The sequence below is a fragment of the Taudactylus pleione genome, unplaced genomic scaffold, assembly GCF_031769625.1.
Source record: "Taudactylus pleione unplaced genomic scaffold, aTauple2 ptg000117l, whole genome shotgun sequence".
Classification (NCBI taxonomy): Eukaryota; Metazoa; Chordata; class Amphibia; order Anura; family Myobatrachidae; genus Taudactylus; species Taudactylus pleione.
Window position 1 is genome coordinate 6,763,936 of NW_028284519.1, and position 21,591 is coordinate 6,785,526.

The 21,591-nt window shown below is 42.9% G+C and overlaps 1 protein-coding gene across 4 annotated transcripts in view; it reads right to left on the bottom strand.

Moving 5' to 3' along the window:
- CHD9 (chromodomain helicase DNA binding protein 9) overlaps positions 1 to 21,591 on the bottom strand; it is a 262,211-nt gene that overhangs the window by 104,792 nt on the left and 135,828 nt on the right. For 3 of the 4 annotated variants that reach the window (XM_088471863.1, XM_088471865.1, XM_088471862.1), the window contains exons 15-22: positions 20,500 to 20,755; positions 17,790 to 18,000; positions 13,970 to 14,165; positions 13,011 to 13,178; positions 9,546 to 9,725; positions 8,138 to 8,248; positions 7,497 to 7,693; positions 3,687 to 3,886 (exon numbers count right to left, since the gene is read on the bottom strand). In XM_088471863.1, the coding sequence (XP_088327989.1) occupies positions 3,687 to 3,886; positions 7,497 to 7,693; positions 8,138 to 8,248; positions 9,546 to 9,725; positions 13,011 to 13,178; positions 13,970 to 14,165; positions 17,790 to 18,000; positions 20,500 to 20,755 (1,519 nt within the window). The remainder of the gene's footprint in view (positions 1 to 3,686; positions 3,887 to 7,496; positions 7,694 to 8,137; positions 8,249 to 9,545; positions 9,726 to 13,010; positions 13,179 to 13,969; positions 14,166 to 17,789; positions 18,001 to 20,499; positions 20,756 to 21,591) is intronic. The other variant, XM_088471864.1, reaches the window with a different exon arrangement.

The following is a 21,591-nucleotide window of genomic DNA, read 5'->3' on the forward strand; positions in this document are numbered from 1 at the left end:
TCCTGCACGTTGATCTGGGGTCTCTGGTAGTAATAAACAATAGGTGAAAGAGGATGAAGTTGGCTAATAGTGCAATCGTCTCCAACGCGTTTCAGCCTTTAGGCCTTTTTCAAGGAGGTAATGGTTGTAGTGCGGCAGTCTCTATAAGTAGTTGAGGGGCGGTTCACACATATGCAGATGGGTCTGTAGTGGTTGGTTTAACTGATAAACACTCTGGATTGGTGTGATCTGCTGTCCATCATATAGTTAGACAGGGTGGTGACAGGTAATTATACTTAAAGCCATCAATCCTAGTGTGAAACATCGCTGATGGCATTACAATAGTCGTCTAAATTATAGTCCACTAAAGGTCTTGAACGGGGCAATAAGTAGTTCAATAATGCAGATCTTATAAACTGCATATAAATGTGTATATCTGTTCCTCACACCCTAAATGGCCAGGGTGGGGCATTCGCAAAAGATGAGGGTAAACAATGTAAGCCAAATGGTGATGATCACATTAATTGCATATAATTGACATGACTTCGTTATCTTTATTTAAGCCCCTGGGTGCAAAAGTCTTCAGTTCGTGCATCCACTTAAGTTCTTGTTTGTTTATTTTGTTAATGAAATTGCCTCCTCTCCAGTTTGGTTTATTTCCTGAATCCCTATAAATGATAATGAGCTATAATCACTGTTGTGAAAATCTTTGAAGTGTTTAGATAAATTGTGCTCATCCAAGCCTTTTTTGATATTACGTATATGTTCGCTGATACGTGTACGCAGTGGTCTTATAGTGCGGCCTATATATTGTTTCTTACAGCCGCACTCAAGTAGATATATCACTCTCTTACTGTAACATGTTATTCTATCTTTGATCTCATATGTGATGTTCGTATATTGTGATAGGAAAATACTTGTAGGTTTGGTACTTCGTTTGTGGCAGTTCACACATCCTGGGCATTTGCCACAGTAAAAAAATCCACTCTGATTTATCTATGGTGGTTTGCCGTTTGATGGTAGGGGCAATATGATTATGCACCATGTTTCACACTAGGATTGATGGCTTTAAGTATAATTACCTGTCACCACCCTGTCTAACTATATGATGGACAGCAGATCACACCAATCCAGAGTGTTTATCAGTTAAACCAACCACTACAGACCCATCTGCATATGTGTGAACCGCCCCTCAACTACTTATAGAGACTGCCGCACTACAACCATTACCTCCTTGAAAAAGGCCTAAAGGCTGAAACGCGTTGGAGACGATTGCACTATTAGCCAACTTCATCCTCTTTCACCTATTGTTTATTACTACCAGAGACCCCAGATCAACGTGCAGGAACTAGGAACTATTATCAAGTTTCCCCGCTACACGGCAGGATGCTATTATTTGGAACCCTCAAGTCACGTGACCAACCCGGAAGCAAGCCTCACCACCAAGTGGAAACGAGCCGGCAGGACAGGAGCGGTGCCCGCGTGGGTAGAGAGGTAAGTCCCCCATCTGCGGTGGAGTACGCCCGGTGCACTGCTTTCATTAGCGCTGCATCCGTGCCGTCCCCCCCCCGCAGACTACAGCACTTACCAGTGTGCGGTGCGGCTTGCCGGAGGTAGCCTGTTCATTCAGGCACCATTCGGCAGCTGCGCCGCTTGGTATTCACGTGCTGGAGCCAGGCAACCTCTCCCCATAAACAGCGACCGTACTCTTTGTCCCAAAGAAGACCACCCCGGGCATCTGTTTCATCCATCCCAACTAGACATCACCTTAGCGGGACGCCGCTTATGGACACATTTCCCCTGTTTTTTACTTTTTTCACTCCTAACGGATGCATCATTCACCAATCTGAGATACATCTATTGACAAATTGATTATCCTACAAGTGCATCTTTTCTGGCTTACTCTGGTTTAGCGCATACTGAATAAATGAATTTAACTTTATTTCCCACTGTTTTATAACTTTATTGCTATTAGCCATCTTTCAGGTTATGGTATCCACTTCCATGATTATTTATAATACCCATTAAGCCCGAACACAGGCATTTACACTTGTCACCAGCTACTTGCAGTTTTTCTATTCTGACATACATACCATTTGATTTGTATGATTAAGACTGATAGTTAGTATTATATCATTTTGCATCAAGGTGCAGCGCTGCAACACTCTCTTTTGATATATTTACTTTGCAGGTAGGGGTACCTGTCAGTTGTTAGCAGCTCACCCTGTGTTTAGTTGTCTTAGTGCGCAGGCCGACTCCGTTATATCAAGATAAAAAACAAGGCGGCTGTGGGACACAGAGGAGGAGAAACCCCCCTCCCATAGATCAGACTCCCCTGCACTTACACCCCAGTTACTTACAGCCTCTTTACCAGGATGTAATCAGGAGATGTACTTGTCCTGCAGCAGAGCAGAGGAATGGCAGCAGAGGAGTCCAGCCTTCTGTGTCTCTTACACTGTAATCTTCTTGTAATGGAGATGCAGTATGAGCTGCTGTGTATGAGAGAACGGCAGCCCCGCTGTTATACAGCCATTGCCGCGTAGAGGAGAGAGACCCGCGCTGCCTTTAAGCTCTGCCCCTTCTTTATGCCCTAAAGGGCTATACAAGATGTCTGGCCATTAACCTCCCCCCCGCGTGCCTCACCGCATGTACAGCGGGGATAGGGAGAGCAGGTGCAGCCGCGCGGTAGCGCACTTAATTAGCTGCCCCAGGCCACTTAATGAGCGGGGAGGGCCGGGTGCCGCGCTGTAGCGCTCAGTATCAGCCCCGCGCCTCCTGTAATAGCAGGGGGAGGGAGAGCCGGGTGCCGCGCTGTAGTGCTCAGTATCAGCCCCGCGCCTCCTGTAATAGCAGGGGGAGGGAGAGCCGGGTGCCGCGCTGTAGCGCTCAGTATCAGCCCTGCGCCTCCTGTAATAGCAGGGGGAGGGAGAGCCGGATGCCGCGCTGTAGCGCTCCGTATCAGCCCTGCACCTCCTGTAATAGAAGGGGGAAGGAGAGCCGGGTGCCGTGCTGTAGCGCTCAGTATCAGCCTCGCGCCTCCTGTAACAGCAGGGGGAGGCGCGGAGATAAGGAGACTCTGCATCAGCAGCCCCGCACTGTAAGAGCGGGGTTCAGCGCCTTAACAGCGGGAGGGGGGAGAGCGCACTTAGTCAGCAGTGCATTAGCTGCCCAGCACACTAAGAACTGTAATAACACTGGGCAGCGGTGGGAGCGGGGGGATGCGCAGGTGGTTACTCACCGCGTGGTCCCCGATGGAAGTCTCTCTGTAGTGTTCAGCACTTCTCTTTTTCTTGTTGAGAAATGTGCTGTGGCGGTAAGGAGCTGTCAGTGCTTTTCATATAAGCGCCGTGCACTCCTTCCTGCCTCCTATAAGGACAGGGCGCCAGGTACCCGGACCCCACCTTTAGAGAGGTGGCGAAGGGTACCTAAAAGTGTCAAAAGATGTAAAAATAAAGAAAACCTAAATAAATAAAATATATGTGTTGCTGGAGCACAGCGAATTGTGACCAGCTCCTAGTAGGCACATTTTCGAAACTGAGGGCTGATGGGGCATAGAGGGGGAGGAGCTTCACACTTCTAAATTAAAGTGCCGGCTCCAGTTATCCACGCCTCTATACCCCAGCGTAAGCACCTCCAGTGTCCCCTAGTGGATGAAAGAGAAATATAAATTTTTGATTCACACTTTTTTTTCCAGGACAATAACCTACCAAGATGATTCTGTAACTCCCGTGTCCGACCATCTTCTGTAGGTGTAATGAGGTCCCATATGAAGCTTTTGATCTTTTCATCTCCCCTGTAGTGCACCAGGCAATAAGCCAGCAATGCTCGACAGATTATTTCTACGTCCTGATCATTTAGCTGCCTCTTGAAACGGCCATGTGACAGTATGTCTCTCCATCTTCCCCACCTGGAAAGATTAACCGATTCACAATTGTTCATCTAATGTATTATCATTGCAACTCTATGCAAACATTATTATTGTTTTATACATATTTGCCTACCTTCCCGGAAGTCTCACGATTTTTTGGGTAACCCCACGCACCCCTGGAAGGGTAGGCACTTCTCCTGCATTTTACCCACTTCCTAGTGAAGTGGGCAGAATGGGGAGATTATTACCGAGGATCAGCGGGTCCGTGCGTTGTGGCGGGGCCTAATGCCATTTAGCCCGGCCCCTATTTTAAATATCCTACGTTTGTGACGAATTCCCGTGAGGGGACGGGGCTTAATGATGTGAGCTGGCCTGCCCTGCTTCCAACTCCGCAAACCTGCTTCTCTGCTCCAGGCTTCTCCTGGGGATGAGAATATATAAGTCGGCAAGCATGGTTTTTGTCATGGCCAGGGTTTCTCTGCATGGTGGTCACCGGGTATTACCTGTGAGGTCGTTGTGACGGGGAGTCTCTGGCAGTGGTGCTGGTGTTTGGCGAGGGGCATTGGCTGCGCATGGTTCTGTGTGGGCACCTTGTCACTAAGCCTGGTGAGGTTTGGCGGTGCGTCCGTTCCGTTTGGCATGGGTGCCGCTATCTTGCCTGCGGCCATGTGATTCAAGCTGTCCAATCCTGGTGGGCCATGTGTTCTTTCCAGCCAGTCACAGCGCGGCACTGAGTATTTAGGAAGGTCCAGAGCCTTCCTTCCTTTGCCAGAGCAACGTGTTTCTCAGCTGCGGCTGAGAGAGAGTACCTGTGCCTTACCTGCCTCCGTGAAAGCGCTCTAGCCTGAACCTTGCCTGCTCCAAACTGCTGGACTTACCCTGCACCCTCCATTTACCTTTTCACCTGCCTGAGTACCTGAACCTGCTGTTTCCTTGCACCTTGCCTCCACTCACTCCCAGCTGGACTTCATTACCATACCTGCATTCAGTTACAGCTCACCAAACCTGCATTCTGTTACAGCTCACCATACCTGCATTCTGTTACAGCTCACCATACCTGCATTCTGTTACAGCTCACCATACCTGTATACTGGACTGTTCCTGCCTGTCACTATCTGGACATTCTCCCATTTACCCCCACTACAGTTATCAAGTGCACTTTAGTGCTATACCTGGACTTTTTCCTTTGCCATTCCCATATCTTCTAAACCACTTATTAAAAACTCCACTTTTTCATTTAAATCTGCTTCTGTGTCTGCTCCTATCACCACCCCGGGTCCACAGCAAAATCAGAACCTCACAGTTTTATATTATGCAGCGTTTACTAAGACTTAATCATTCCTATCAGTCTCTGTGCTTTTGTGTCATTAAAAAAAATGTAGACTTTAAGCTCCAACAAGCAATCAGGTCCATTAACATCAGTATATTTTCTGACTGTGAAAGGAAACCCAGAAGTACAATGGTTAGTAGCAAAGCCATGGCTCTAGGACTGTCAGGCGGCAATGCTAATCACGTAGCCACTATGCAACAACAATTTATGTCTAAGTATGATTACTATTCCTGGCTACCAATGTGCTCCAAGTCCCAGGATTTGAGCCCTAGTGAGGTCTTAATCTCATTATTTGTAACATTCCATTTTTGTGATGTTAAATTAAATTCTTACCCGGGGCGTGGCTTGGCTCTGGTCGGAGAAGGCAGCTGGTTGCATGAGCGCCTGCTAAATATCAGTGTTTTATCCTGTTCCCCTGGTGGTATTGGGCTGAAACTTGAACCACAGATGCATTACATATCACTGCATCCCCGGTGGTAGTTTTGTCCCCCTGCGTGCCTGCTAATTGTACATACTGGCTCTGAAGCTGAAGACAGTATCCTGGCCTAGCTGAGGTCCCAGCAGTGTCTCAGTTTGCGCTGTTCCCAGCAGTCCTCACTGTCTGGTGCTTGATGTGTGTGGTCCGAAGGTCGTGGCTGCGGGTGGATGCTCTGGCTCCTTACTGACGTACCAAGTTGTCAGTCTGTCCTGCAGCCATTTTAGGTGAGGAGGCTGTTTACAGTCCCTGTCCTCCTTCACTAAGGTTGCTGGATCCAGAGTCTGCAAGATTGCCCACACTGTAATCCTTGGTCGTATAATTCTTGTTTGGGCCCCACCCCAGCCTCCATTACACAGCTCCTATAACCATTCCTTGCTGATTTCTGCCATCATCACACCTGTACAAAACAAACGTGGGAGGCCTCTAACAACAGATCCTGCAAGCTATCAATGTCTCTGCTCAGAGACTTATCAGCAAAGTTGGGGATTTACAAATTAATATTCTTGCTTCCTGCTGTATCCCTTGGCAACCCCGGGAGGAGACAGATGTCTGAAACTCCATTTTTTGATCCTGCAGTTCACACTCCATTTGAGGAAAATCGGTTCATGTATTTCTCCTTCCATATGACTGTGGTTTTCTCTGCATTGGCTCAGATGTTTAGCCCTGTGGGGACTGCCGTGGTTCCAGAACTTGCTGCTGTTATATTTGATGTACTTCCCTGTCGGTTTTCGGGCATGCTGGAAAGGGTCTGCTCGTTATGGTGCATTTTCACAGGAGATCGAAGCTTGGCCGGACTGATCTGCATCAATCTATTATTTTGCCTTACCAGTTGTTATATGCAAGTTGTTAGTAGGATGTGACCTGCCATAGTATATTTGAAGATTCTTCTGCAATTGCCTAGTACTTTATAGTATTTCTATATATATATCCTTTTTATCACATATTTGCATGTCATTTAATATAATTTGTGATTATTATATTTTATTTGGTTATATGTTTGTTATATGAGACTCCTGCTATATCTAGATATTCTGTTTTATGTATATTTTGCTGTGGCTATTTCTAAGCCTCTGTCTATTTTATGGGATTACCCTGCTTTCCTGGTAAAGGTAGTTTCTCTGTTAAAGCACCTTATACGTAATCTGTTTGTTTTTTAGCCTATTATATTTCAGTATATATTTCTAGTAATTTTACGGAAATGCGGGAAAGTAGTTTAAGGGAGGAGCCGGCTGCTTGCTTCGTCCTGAATATGGCCATTTTTGTATTTTTGCCTCAGTCAGTTATCCGAATATCTTCCTTTCAATCGGGAGGAGGGGACTGTAAGTAGTTGGTTAGTTTAGTTAGGGGGGGAGGGAAATGTGGGATCCAGGTATACCTGAGTTGGGGATAGGCTATACAAGGTGGAGAGTATAGGGCAGGTTTGCTTTGGGTGTATTTTGTATTTTAGTTTTTTTTTATTATTATTTTTGCGGGTGTGGTCAGTCTTATGGTGGGACATTTATTTTTGGTATTTTTATGCACCTATTATTTTTTTATTTTTTATTTTTATGCAGCTCCTATGCTTGTTGTTTTTGGTTTCCAGCTCCTGCTTCGGGAACCCGAATGGTGCATTCGGGTACTCGTTATGTTTTCTTTTTTTTTTTTTTATTTTATGTTACCTGAGACATGTATGTATATCCTAAATAATATGACCATACCTTATACTTTGCTTTGTTTGTATGTATAGGTCACAAAATTAACTTTTCATACTTGTCGCACTTGCTTTTATTATTATTACTATTATTGGGTGTATTTTCAAAACTTGAAATAAAAAATACTTGATTTTTTTTTTTAATTCTTACCCATAGACCAACAGGTTCTTCTCAACACGGAAACACTCCGTCCTGCCATAGCCATTGGACCGATCACACGGTCTTCGTAGCTTGGGCTTGTCATCTCCTTCACTCTCTGCTTCAGACAGCTCCGCCAGCTCATCCTTGGTGGCGCTGAAGGGCCGGGTCTGCTTGCGGATCCTCGGGGTGTCAATAACCAAACTATTCTGCAGTGGATACAAAGCATAGTTTAGCTATATACACACACTCTGCTTTGCCTGCTAGAATATAATGCCTCGATATACAAATAATAGTCTAACGCTTTAAGTGCAGACACTCTCTTTACAGCCTTTCCAAACCCATTTGCAAGTTTTGAATTTGGTAAGGAAATAACCGGGTTTTCTTATGTTCCATGAACAGATTTTCAATCAGTTTGTAAATGTATAGATGTACATCTTTGCTGCAGTCATGCCAAGCAGCCCCTCCTAGCGCACCAGGTTCTGTGAGACTCTCCTAGTGTCGGGTGTCTTTTTAAAAAGTATTTGTTATGTATCCTTCATATGAGAAATTCAACTCTGTAACCTATATTCCATTGTATAGGGAGGATTAGAAATACAAACTTGACCTTTTTCTCTTTAAAACAATAATACATATTATCAAAATGCACTTACTCTTCCACTCGCAGAATCTACATCAATTTCTGCTTTTTTAGCCCATTTTTGCCAGAAGTTCGGATCATCCAATGAGATGTCAGTTCTGTTGCCAGAAGCCACAAAACTGGCCTGATATAAGAAAACAATATTTTAGTTGTCAACTATTACTTATTACAGCATAATTGTGGCATGAATGCTATAGAAATATAGTACATAAAGCAGATGGCAGTTTATAAGCAAACCGAGAGCCAGAGAAGAGTCATGTAGGCTGGGCTACTCCACAAGAATCCAAAAGATTGCAGACTGCCCTAGTCATCTGTGCGTGACACAAAACTACAAAGAGAACTTGCCACAACAAAGCAAATACACACACACAGGAGTCAGGGGACATACACTAGACCAACTTCCATCCAACTAGTTGGCTGGTTGGAATGAAAATCTGGTAAGGCATTAGAGCAAATTATAATCGACAATTTGCTCCCAAACGCCGAAAAACCGATGAAAATGGTCATTCAGACAAGCTGGTTAAATGTTTGATTTAAAACAATTTCTTGAAAGAGTTTTTGTCAATTTTCCGGGGTTTGGGAGCAAATGGTTGATTGTCATTTGCTTCCATACCTTACCAGATTTTCATTCCGACCAACCAACTAGTTGGATGTAAATTGGTCTAGTGAACAGGTTCTCAAACTCGGCCCTGAGGACCCCAAACAGTGCATGATTTCCATGTCTTCTCATAGAATCACAAGTGAAATAATTAGCTCCACCTGTGGATCTTTTAAAATGTGTCAGTGAGTAATGAATAGACCTGTGCACCTGCTGGGTGACCTGAAAAATGTGAACTGTGTGGGGTCCTGAGGACCGAGTTTGAGAACCACTGGTCTAGTGTATAGCCAGCTTAACAGTTCTTGTTTTCCTTATCTCATTGCTAGGGCGCAGGTGTAGTCATTGCTGACTGAATCATTGTAAAAGGTGGAGCTAATTATTTCACTTGTGAGTCTGTAAGGAGGCCTGGGAAACAAGCACTGTTAAGGTGCCTACACACTAGACGATTTTTTGCACGATTTGGCAGATTTCCGACGCATCGGAATGACAAATCGTGCAAATCATGTAGTGTCCACGAACGATAATGATGCCAATGTGCGGTCCCGCGGGTCGTTTGTCGTATCCTCATATCTTACCTACATGCAGTAAGATCTGGCAATCTTGTTAACGAGACTAAGGTCGTTGGTCAGGTTGTTGCTCAGATTGCCAGTTTAAGCACGATATCGTATGTTCGGGAGTGCCGGGAAGATTAAAAGAAATAGTTGACGACATTGCATGGTTTGCTAGTCGTCTAGTATGTAGGCACCTTTAGTATGTCCCGAGGACTGGATTTGAGAAGCACTGCATTAGACTCATGTTGATCTCCACAGACTCTAAAACATACCTTGGCAAATGTTGAGCCCCTTCCCTCAGATTCTATGGTAATGGTCTTTGTCCTCCTCTGAAGGATTTGGTCAATGTCCTCTTCACAGAACTTTGAGCCTTCATCCTCCTCATCCATGATGGCACCATATGCCCCTCGCCTCAGAAGGTCTTCTATTTCTTTCTTTGAAAGCTGCTGAATCTATGCAAACAAGAAATTAGTCAAACTATCGAAATAAGGGATTCCATGAAATGTACAAAATTTCAGCATGATCCCTTTTTATTGTAGCTGTAAGTATGTTTGGTGGGACTAATATGTTTTTTTTTTTAGGAAGTATTTATGCCTGGTATGAATGAGCAGTAAAAACTACCACCATCGCACATCACTGCTGACTGCTGCTCATGCTCCATTTTAATAAAATATTTATATTATATGATGTGAGACTGGTTCTAGTGCTGTGCAGCAAAGGTATACCCTTCTGTTTGGTATAAGCACTGCTATGTAATAGTCTGTAATGGCGTCTTTTGCTGCACCAAATGGTGTTGTTCATGTACTGTGGTTGGACAGTGAATAGTAAATACAGATGTTAAAGAACAAAAATCAAAGCTTGATAATTATTCTCTAGTCTAGGAATCCTAATCTGATACCTTCTTGCTGAAGCTGCCAAGTCCTACATCTGTGACACTGTAGGATCTCCGGGATTCAGGTCAAGTGGGGAGACTCTAGCTTAGTGAGCACCACACTTATGACAGACATGGCAGGTGGAACTGTCCCATGGGCAGCAAGGCATGGCACCTCAGTCAAACAGATGTGTCGGGCAGTAACATGGTCCCCGGCAGATATAGTACTTTTGCAAAATTTTACACATTCAGCGTCTTTGTTGCTAAAGCTGCCAAAAGTTTTGCGTGCAGCAGTGTCTGAACGTACACTCCCTTGGGCAGCTATGGAATGTCCCCAAGGCTATCAGTGTCTGCATGGTCATTATCAGTCCCAGGGGATGAGACAGTCGAAATATTGTCGCCAGAATCCCGACTGTGTTGGGATCCCGGCTCCAGAATCCCGACCGCCTGCATCCCGAAGATAAGTATCAGGGGATAGGGGAGGTTTAGGCACTAAGGGTGAGGGTTAGGCACAAAGGGGGGAGGGTTAGGTTTAGGGTGCGGGGAGGGGGAGGTTACGTTTAGGCACCAGGGAGAGGAGGAGGGTTAGAGTACTTACCTTAAGGGAGTCTGGATTCTCACTGTCAGGATGCCGCTGTCTGTATTCTGACCAGCAGCATCCCAACTGCTGGGATCCCATACCCAACCCGTGCCCAGTGGGTGCCTTCTTTGGACACAGGGGATCTATTACAACTAGGGGGATTATTGGGGGTTGGGGTAATGCCACTGGGGACATGTAGTAAGCTGTGGAGAGAGATAAAGTACTAGCTAATCAGCTCCTAATTGCCATTTTTCAAACACAGCCTGTAAATGGACAGTTAGGAGCGATCAGGTTGGTGCTTTATCTCTATGACATCTCCCCCATAGTGTCACTGGGAGTTCTATTGCCACTCAAGGTTGGGAGGTACTATTACAGTGTGGGACTATGGAGATGGAGTTGCAAGATACTCCCCCTTAGGCATATTTTTCAATTAAATATTTAATTCCATTTTAAATTGGGGGTCGACATTTCATAACTCACTCAAAAGTGAACAACAATACCGGTCAGCAACAATACAATGTTTATATAATGAGAATGTATTACTTAAAACTTTACATCTATGTTGGAAACAGTAACAAATGTGTATATAATTAGGCGCTGGTTCTCTGGATAAATGTATCTAGTCTCAATATGCATATAAGATATTTATGAAAATCCTCAAAAACAATAATAAAAAAACAAAGATAGAAAAAAAATGTGACAGCTGCTCCTACAAACAAAGGGGGAATACTGGAACCCCCTAAAAAACTGAAAATTGTGTTCACAGAGAAAGTGAGAAGCGCTAGTCACAAAAAGACTATTTAATTACATACAAATCTGCGGAAAACACTTAAAAAATACATGAAAGAAATGAATAATAAACATAACAATAATATTATAATGAGAATGAACACAATGTGTGCAGTATTAAGACATAGGGCACGATTCAATTCAGCGCGATGTAAATAGCGCCGGGAGATAGCTCCCGGAGCTATTCAATTCATTGCGCTGTTAGGTCGGGGAAGGCTCGTTATCGCGCCTTAAACAGGGTGTTTAGGCGCGATAACGGGCATTCCCCGACCTAACTTCCCGGCTGTTTTCCCAGCGCTAAGGGCAGAAAACTCGCGCCGCGACTTTTGTCGGATTTCTTCTTTCATCCCCGGAGGGATGAGAGAAGAAATCATTAGTCGGACTTGTCAGCGCGGTGTATTGAATAGCTCCGGGAGCTCACTCCCGGAGCTATTTACATCGCGCTGAATAGAATCGAGCCCATACTTTGAACAAGTTTAAAAGACTGTTAACCAAATCTCAATCTTGGGAAAAAACGATGATTCCAGAGCCTAATCTCTGAGTATTCCAATTGATCCAAATTAGCCTAATGGCTGCTCCTCCATAATGCAATGTTCCTGAGCAAAGAAACTTTGTAATTCAAGCTTATTACTTGCAGCGCTGTAGCATGCTTTCACAAAGTCTATATAGCTAGCTTTGTATCATTATGATAGTCCTGTAACCAATAATAACTTATTTGGAACAGGTTTATTTATTTTCAATGCTGTAACTTGTTTCCAAAGGAAAAAATTTAACTGATTTTGTTGTTACACAGTCCTATTTGCAATGATAGGTATTGTGGATTGCTCGGCACAGGAAAAGAAAGTAACGTGGAAGATCTTTCCAGTATAGTATGCACAATACTATACTATGTCTTAATACTGCACACATTGTGTTCATTCTCATTATAATATTATTGTTGTTTTTAATTCCTTTCATGTATTTTTTAAGTGTTGTCCGCAGATTTTTATGTAATTAAATATTGTCTTTTTATGACTAGCGCTTCTCACTTTCTCTGTGAACACAATTTTATATTGAAAACAGTATGTCTTACTCTTCAAGATAATTTATAAATTACAGATGGGTCCACATACATCTAGCCTCCTGTGTGGCGCAACTTGTAGCACGCGGAGGATAGATGTATGTGGGCACATCTGTATAACCCGAGACCTTGGTATTTGGACAATGAAACTGTACTAGTACTCGAGACCTCTACTTGAGAGCTGCTGGAGCTCTACAAGAGTTCAGGAGCAGGTGGACCCCCATGCAATAACTGAAATTGCAGCTGACTCCTGTTAGTATAGGTGTGCCACAACCACCCCCAATCTGGGGCACTGCCATTTTTATCACTGCATGTAATCATGAGGTTCTCCTACAGTGATTATCCTGGATACCTTTCATCATGGAAACATGGTTCTATTTTTATTTTATATATGGTCAAATAATAGTGGTTCACAGCGATGAAGGATATTCACTTACCCCTCCAACGCTGTTTTCTCTTCCGCTCATACTTTGTAGAACAGCCTTGTCCAAGCCCAACTTTAGGCTTGCCCGGTCAAACATCTCTCGTTCATAGGAATTCCTTGTTATTAGTCTATAAACTTTCACAGCTTTGTTCTGGCCAATCCTGTGACAGCGGGCTTGGGCCTATGCAATCCAAGAGAGACCGTACCGTAAATATACAGGCCCACTATGTTTACTTATGTGCATACATGTGCAGACATGTCTGCCAAGCACATATCTAAGAGCACACCAACTTCACAATCATTCCTCCTACTAAATGTAAAGGTTGGGTTCCTGGTAATTCTAGAGCCTGGATAATTAAAATCCTTTTGCAGGGAGAAAGGCTTTGTGCCTACCCATAAAACAGGGACATCTTCCAAAATGTTTTTTATGCATATCAGTTCATTTAAAAATGATTCCGCAACCCCAAACACTTAGCAACAAATGTCCCTTTTTCTCAAACAGCAAACCTCTGCATACCCACATGTAGCCATCCTGGACAGAACAAACTTCAGTTCTGCACTTTTGTAAACAAGGCTTAGCATTTAACTAAAAATAACAGAAGATTGCTACGAGACAATAAATATACGAGAAATGTATGAAAACTAGTGTTTCACAGATAACGCTGCAGATTCTTTTATATATTTTTCCACAGTTTACAAAATGGAAATAAATGTTGAATTTGTTGCCATGAGGAACGACCTTAGCAGTTACCTGTAGAATGCCCCCAATAATCATGAAAAGCTAAAACAAAAGTTTCTTCCAAATGTTCCTTTTGTTAGGACAATATTGATGAATACTGTTCAACCAGCATTCCCAAAATCCTTGGGCCAAGCCACGCCATACTGAATAGTTAGCATACAGAATACGCTTCTGGATCACATTAATATGTTGTCTTTCTAATAAACGCACTAGCGTCGAAATAGACTACTGACCTGGAGGTCATTCTGTGGGTTCCAGTCAGAGTCAAATATGATACAGGTGTCAGCAGCAGTCAAGTTAATCCCAAGGCCGCCCGCCCGGGTGCAAAGCAGGAACACAAAGCGATCAGAATCTGGCTTACTGAAGCGATCGATTGCAGCTTGCCGTAGGTTTCCTCGGACTCGCCCATCAATGCGCTCGTAGAGGTATCTGTAGGGCAGTAAAAAAAAAAAAAAAAAAAAAAAAAATGAACGCAAAAACAATAACCGTGAAGTTAATGTTTGTATAGAGAATAGTGCACACACGGGCTTATTCTGAGTTGTACGTAATGTGACCATAGTTGCAGGTAGCTATGCGAATGTGAGAATCCGGAGGAGTAATGCCGGGGTTCATGCATCACTAAGCAGAAAGCTATATCTTCCATTCATTTTACGCCAACCGCTGCAACAGTCCTCAGTATTATCGGCACTTGCCCCAGCCACATGCTAAGTGCAAGAGATCACAGAAAAACAGGCTTCCCTTCCCCATACACACAACTCAGAATCACACAGAGCTTGATGCACACCGACAACACTACAACCAGACACGGCTGTACCGTACACTTGCATTGTTGCACGCCCAAAATGCCCAATTTCACGGAAAGACAGACAGGACGGACATACACAAAGACGTGTAAATTCACATCTGCACAAGCGCGGTATCCAAAAACCTGCTGTTTGCGTCCATGCAGAGATCAGTCCTCACAAATGGCTCCATAAGGACTATGAATCATTATACCAGAACTAATATATCTACAACATCCCATAGCAAAGATGATCAGCTTAGGTAATATGAGTAGAAACAAAGACGGCTTGTAGAGCTATTAGTGTGCCTGAGAGTCAAATGTAACTAGGTGACACCTGTCAAATTGATATGACAACCGATATATATACACATATATACATATACACACACATACATATTTATTTTATTTACTACTGGAGTGTTCTCATATCCTGATCTTATTACTGCCGCCTGTGGATGAGTTATGCGGTATTGACAAGGAATAACAATGGGTAGCGCTGCCTCTGTGTGAAAATAAATGATACTCCAAAAATCACACAAAAAAAGCAATTTGTTCATCAGCAGCAATTACAAATCAATGAATGGCTGTCACAATCATATGCTCTTTTAGCAGAAATAAGCAGACAGCTCTGGCATGTAATGTAGTCTGCCCAGAGAAGTGTCTGCTGATGCCCGCAACTAATATAGGAGTATTTAGTACAATGAAAACATGTAGTAGTGCTATAACTACCCAGAGGTATGCATGCTCTGGTGGTTGGATAATTATTGACCTCTTCAATCCAATATAATGTCATTTGTTTGTGTATGACTGATTTGAATATTGAATGCAGCTTCCAGTGTGGGCTTCTATAGTACTAGTTTCCCTTCTTCCTACACGTACATAGTACGGACTAGGCATTATGAAACACATTAATGTAGAGGAACATCAAATGAAACACTTTTTTTACACCTCATTTTTATTTATAGAACTCTTCTTGATGATTAAAATAAATGTAAGGGCTGTACCGTGTGTGATGGTTTTGTCGAGTGCATGTCTTTAACATTGAAAGCGTGGACGGCAGCTGTCCTTATCAGTGGAAATTCCCGACTTTAACACGGTGACCGTGCAGTGTCCGTGCCGTCTGAAAGGACCCATTTATTTACATGCTTCAATAAAAATAGTACATGGCAAAAACTGCCTGGATTTTGGCCGGTCGGTGAAACAGCCCTAATACCACGACTCACACACTCTCTGCTCAAAGGTTTCTGCTTGGTAGTGTGAAGTACTTGTAGTCTATTGTACAATACATCAATTGGCCACTAGGAGGCACTAATCTACTGAGTAATTCATTTATTTGGTAACATTTATTTATACAGTGCCAGCATATTCCATTGTGTTTAAAATTGGGAACAAAAGAATATTAAAACGAGAGTGGGTGTCAACAGACACAGAGTTAATTGCCTGAAGCTTACAATCTATAGGTTCATTAACAAATATCCATTTCTATAGCTCCAACATATACACAGCACTTTTCCAAAAATATTGCCTCATACCAGAGCGTACAAAATGAATATCCTACCAAACACACCCAACCAGGCTATACTTGTGGTCTATGAATATGCAGCCTATTAATTCATTAGGAACCAGTAATATCACTATTTATTAGGTATTAGTGACATCACTGGCATTGCTTTGAATTGATCATTTGCATCCTCTAAAACATCGATTCAGCCCACAAACTGTGTACCTCCATTGTGTGTAGGAGAGAGAAAATACTTGAAACGCAAATATGCAGATTTAGAAAAGGCACGACACGTAGAATGATGAATAAAATTGGTGCACCAGACACTTATTTATGAAACAAACAAAAGTACAAAGACCACAATCACTGGGGTCATGAGTTAGGTTCCTACGAGGGCCTAAAGTTCTCTCCATATTTGCATGGTTGTCATCCAGGTGCTCGGGTTTACTCCCACAATGTGTCTGTGTGTAGGGAATATAGACTGGAAGCACCGGGGCAGGGACTAATGTGAGTGACTGAATAGAATACCCTCTGTAAACTGCAGTGTAAAATATGAGCGCTGTATAAAAATAAAATTACAAAAAAAACCTTAATAAATACTCTAAATGTTATTAACCATTTTGTTTACATAAAGCAGTGTTAGTTATTAAGCAAATTCTAATTTTAAAATGGATACAGATCCTCACAGACATGCATAGGCAGATTCAGGGGTTGGCCTGGTTTATTGTATGCACATTTTGTTGTTGCATGTGTCTACTGGTGTTTTATATTTTAATGTTGGGGACTGGTTAGTGGGAGGGGGTTAGAATGTTTATTACTTTCAACCAGCAAAGCGCCGAGCCGCCAAAGACCCTTACTCCTCCCAGTGGTACACTGCCGCAGGCCTTTACTCACACAGGGCTCCCGACCATCCAGATTGTGGCAAGGCAGTCCCACTTTTCGGGCACTGTCCCGAGATCCCACCCACGGGGCACAGTGTCCCGTGGTGGGAGAAGGTTGGGAGGCCCCGGACACCCACTACTCTACAAACAGTGAATGGATGCAGGACGCATGCGCGTGGCATCTATTCACCGGAGAGAGGGACTGGGGGCCCCATATCAGTCACGCTGGGGACATGGGGGGGGCGTAGCGTTTCCTCTGAGGCTACGCTTACTTGCCGTGAGGCCACACCCGTTTCTTCAGTCAGTTTCCTGACCTTGGACAAAGCCAGTCATACAATATTCATAACCTGTATTGACATTCAATATCATTAAAATCAGATAAGTATACGAGTTAGAAGTCACTACATGACAGTGGTTCAGATCTGTACATGGAAGGTAAAGGGGCAAATGTAATAACATGCGTGATGCAGGCATTAGCAAGTTTACGATGAGTCTGTACAATGTTTTAGGTTGGTTTTGCCTTTTAAATGACTACCCCTTTAAAACATCGAGCAGACTCACCAGGAACTCGCCGATGCCTGCATCATGCATAGTGTTATGTTATATATAATGCAAGTTTCAGCAAATCCTAATCTATAGGCCACGGGCACTCAGCCCATCAACACAATCTGTATAAACTAATGACAATTGCATCTATCCATAGTGGTCCCCCTAACAGTAGAACATAGTTACCTGTAACTGCTACCCTAAACAGTCTCATATCTAAGCTGGATGCCAGATAGTATGGAATTGGTAGTAGTAGTGTTTGTTGCTACGACAGCGAAATCTAACATAATTCACTGACTTTCACCACGGTATAGACTTTACCCATGTCCGTGTGTCCTCACCTCTTGTGCATGAGATAGTCCTCCAATATGTCCAGACAACGCACCATTTGGGAGAATATAAGCACTTTGTGGCCTCCTGCCTTCATTTTTGGCAGTAGTTTATCAATAAGGACCAACTTCCCTGCAGATTGGATCATGGCCTGGAGGTAGAAATCTGCAGCCATTGGATTGTGCGTTTCTCTAAACTCTCCCAGAATCTTCTCTTCAGCACCTGAAAGATAGCTTCACTTATAAGCAATATGGAGGTAGGCAGTACTTCTTTGCAGCCAATGATTTGCCATGCCGAAAATACTGTATGGGACATTTGTAAGACCTGGTATTAAGCGAATATGAATAAAAATAGTATAACTGATGTGTTACACACAATCAAACGTGCGCATTTATTTTCTACCCGGTTCTCCAACAGACAACTAAGAAACAAAATGCGTGGGAATTCAATGTACATTGGCTGGTCAGTGATCAAGCCAACTGTGGTGAAACGCACCTGTGACCTGAGGCGGATACAGCCAGTGCACAGACCGGACCGCACACCACTACCTCCTGGTATCATATGCTAAACTTTGTTTGTGCTGTTAGCAACCACAAATATTTCCATTATACACTATGTAGATAAAAGTGACTGGACACTGACAGCAAATAGATCAACGAGATTTTATTGATGTCAGTACTTTGTAGGTCCACCACGTGCAGACACCCTTCTTGGCAAACTGTCCACAAGTGTCTGGATTACAGCAGGCGGTATGTTTTGCCATTCCGCCTGAAGTACAGTGACCAACTGTGACACTGATGAAGGTCAAGTGGGCCTAGAATGTACCCGTCGCTCCAATTTGTCCTAGAGGTTCTCAATGGGGTTAAGATTTGGACTCTGAGCTGGCCAGTCCATCTGAATTTTCTTCAAACCAGTCCAGCGTTGCCCTGGAAACATGACAGGTTCCATTGTCGTCCTGATGAAAAACATTTGTTGTTTCTGTAGAACAGCAAGTATATGGGCCTCCCTACAAAGTGTTCTTGTAGAAACCGCCATTTGGAACTTGTGTGCAATGGTATGCATTTCGATTGCGTGGGGTTGTCCAATCACTTTTGTCTACATAGTGTATAATTGTCAATGGTCGGATTTTCTAATTGTTATACAATGCTGGGTCATTTTTTGCACAAACAGATTTGATCTGAGTGGACATACTGATACTGAGCTTACCTTCTGACCTTGTTACATCCAACCCTTCCTACTATAACACACAGTTAGGACAGAGTTTGAATTGTACAACATAACCGAGACAGGCAGTATTATTGGTCGTAATAATTCAGAGAACTACGAGTGATTACATAATAGACCAGGAGATGGTGTAGCAATCTTTATTCCTGTAATATCATATTAGTATTGGAATGCAATTGTGTTTTAGTATTTTCTCCTTTGTATACGGTCACATATGTTTGCATCCTTTCTCATCAGTAAGCTATCTCCACTATTTACTGATACCCCCCACTAATAGAACAGGTCCCTGTTCATTACATGAGGTATAAGATCCCTGGAAGAGAAGGAGTGACATTAAGACTAATATATGGATGCATTCTTAATTCCTTCACAACCTACCCATTTTTTACATATTGGATACTACGGTCCTATATTTTATTAAAGCATTAAAAGTTATATTTTATGAAGTTTCTATATTTCTTCTACCTAAGTATGCCCCAACAAAAAGTCTCTTTTCTCCATTTGAAAGCTTTATCGCTCTCCAAGGTTTGCTACATCTCCCCCATAGTCTTGGACTATGATTTCTGTGGTGGTAGGTGAATTTCGTATAACTAATTTCTCTATCTCATATTGTATGCTTCCTAAAATGATGCTCACAAGTTAAAGAACTTCAATTTTATTTGGAATAAACCATAAACTCCCAAATGAGTATAAACACGGTAGCAAAATGCTTAAAACCCTGACTGCTCACAGCCTGGGGTGTGCAGATAACGGGCTGCAGATGCTGACTGCTGACGTGGCTTGCATATAATCAGCTACACAGAGCTCCTCCATCTGCAGTAGTTTATATTTACACCTCAGGCTGTGAGCCCCGGAGCACTCACTGGTCAGCAGGAACCGTTCTCTGGTTCTGCTAGTTCGAACAAAACAAAATGTTAGCAAGAAATTCATTGTTTTTAAAGCAACTGCTAAATAGAAGAGTGAAAAAATGAAGGTCTCACGTTTTATTTCAAATTGCACCAGGTAATAAAGAAATGATCTCTGAATCTAATCTACTTTACATGACAAAAAGTTGCCCACTTCTAGGCAAGACGAACAGGATTATTATAAGGTTTCTGTAAATGGGTCATACTGTATGTGCCTTCATCTGTCCTAGGTCATTTTTGGGGTATTCAAAAATCAATTTTGAGTAATATTTCCCAGGCCTGTGAACCCCATTCATTCTTTAGTAACACATATGGTGCGCAGATTCATTCCTTATGCAAATTTTACATAAATCTCTTGCCCCCAGATTACCAGTGCAAGAGAGACAATGAACTGTCCCATATATAGTACTTGCAATGGGTACATTTGAAATTAAAACTGATATTTTGATGGAAATGGAAAAGTGGCATGAAACGGTCTAGCAAATCAGATCTAGGTCTCTTAATATAAGCTCTTATAGCAAGACCTGCAATTGTGTAGCCTACCGTAACATACCAGCCTAACCAGAAAGCCCTAGCAGGGTGTGCATCTCACCTTTAATGAGATAAGGGTGGTTACAGCACTTGCGCAGTTCCATCATGGTGTTCACCAGGTTGGGGACGTTTGCTTGCCCAGCCCCTTTAGATAGAAAGGCAAAGTTCTTCTCCAGGATGGCTCTGTAATACTTCTTCTGGATGTTAGTCAGCTCTACCTCTATGATCGTCTCTTCCTTAGGGGCCAGTTTTTTCTCCACATCTTCCTTAAGACGTCGAAGCATCATTGGCTTTAAAATGGCCTGCAGTTTTTGAACCTGAGGTAAAATCAATACACATAGTTAGACCCTTATTCAGGCACTATAAATATGTGCATTGTGTGTGTCAGCTGTGGACTGGTCACACCTCCAGTCCAATAACTGCCATACATATAACACATATGCGGAGCATAAAGTTTGAATCTCCTGCCTAGCTGGTCTAGAGGCTCCGATGAGCCTTGGGGGCACAGAGGGAATACATGTGGGGTGGGAATAGCATTAACGCTATTTTTAACAACTTTCCACCTCTCGGAAACAACTACACTCACCAATTTCTACATTCACTTCCCCTGACAGTGCTGTATCACAACTTAACAAAACTATAGAAATAGCCCTTGAAGTGGCTCCAGCTACCCATCACACTCCACATAGACTTCAATGTCAACCATTGCACTACAAAAACGCTCACGTAAAGTAGAACGTCAGGGCCTAAATCTTGTACTGCAAGTGAATTCCTCACGTATAGAACTATATACTGATCCTTACGGTTACAAAATGTTCTAACTACTACTAAACAAACATATTTCCAATCTCTGATATCTGCTCAAGCTTCTAACTTTGAGACTTTTTAATACATTTAAATCACTACGTGCCCCTTCCACACCCAACTCACAAGCTACTGTCACTACCCAAGATCTTGCTTCAAGGACAACATTGTTAAGATCCGAAATGAAATTATATGCTCTCCTCAGCCAGCAGCCTGCTTCATTTGATCCCCCAAATGAAGTTAAAGCATCTACACTATTCTTATCTTCCTACTACTACACTACCTCTCCTCTTGATTGGAAATCTGTAATCTCTCTCTCTACTATCTTTTCCATCAGTATTTACACTAA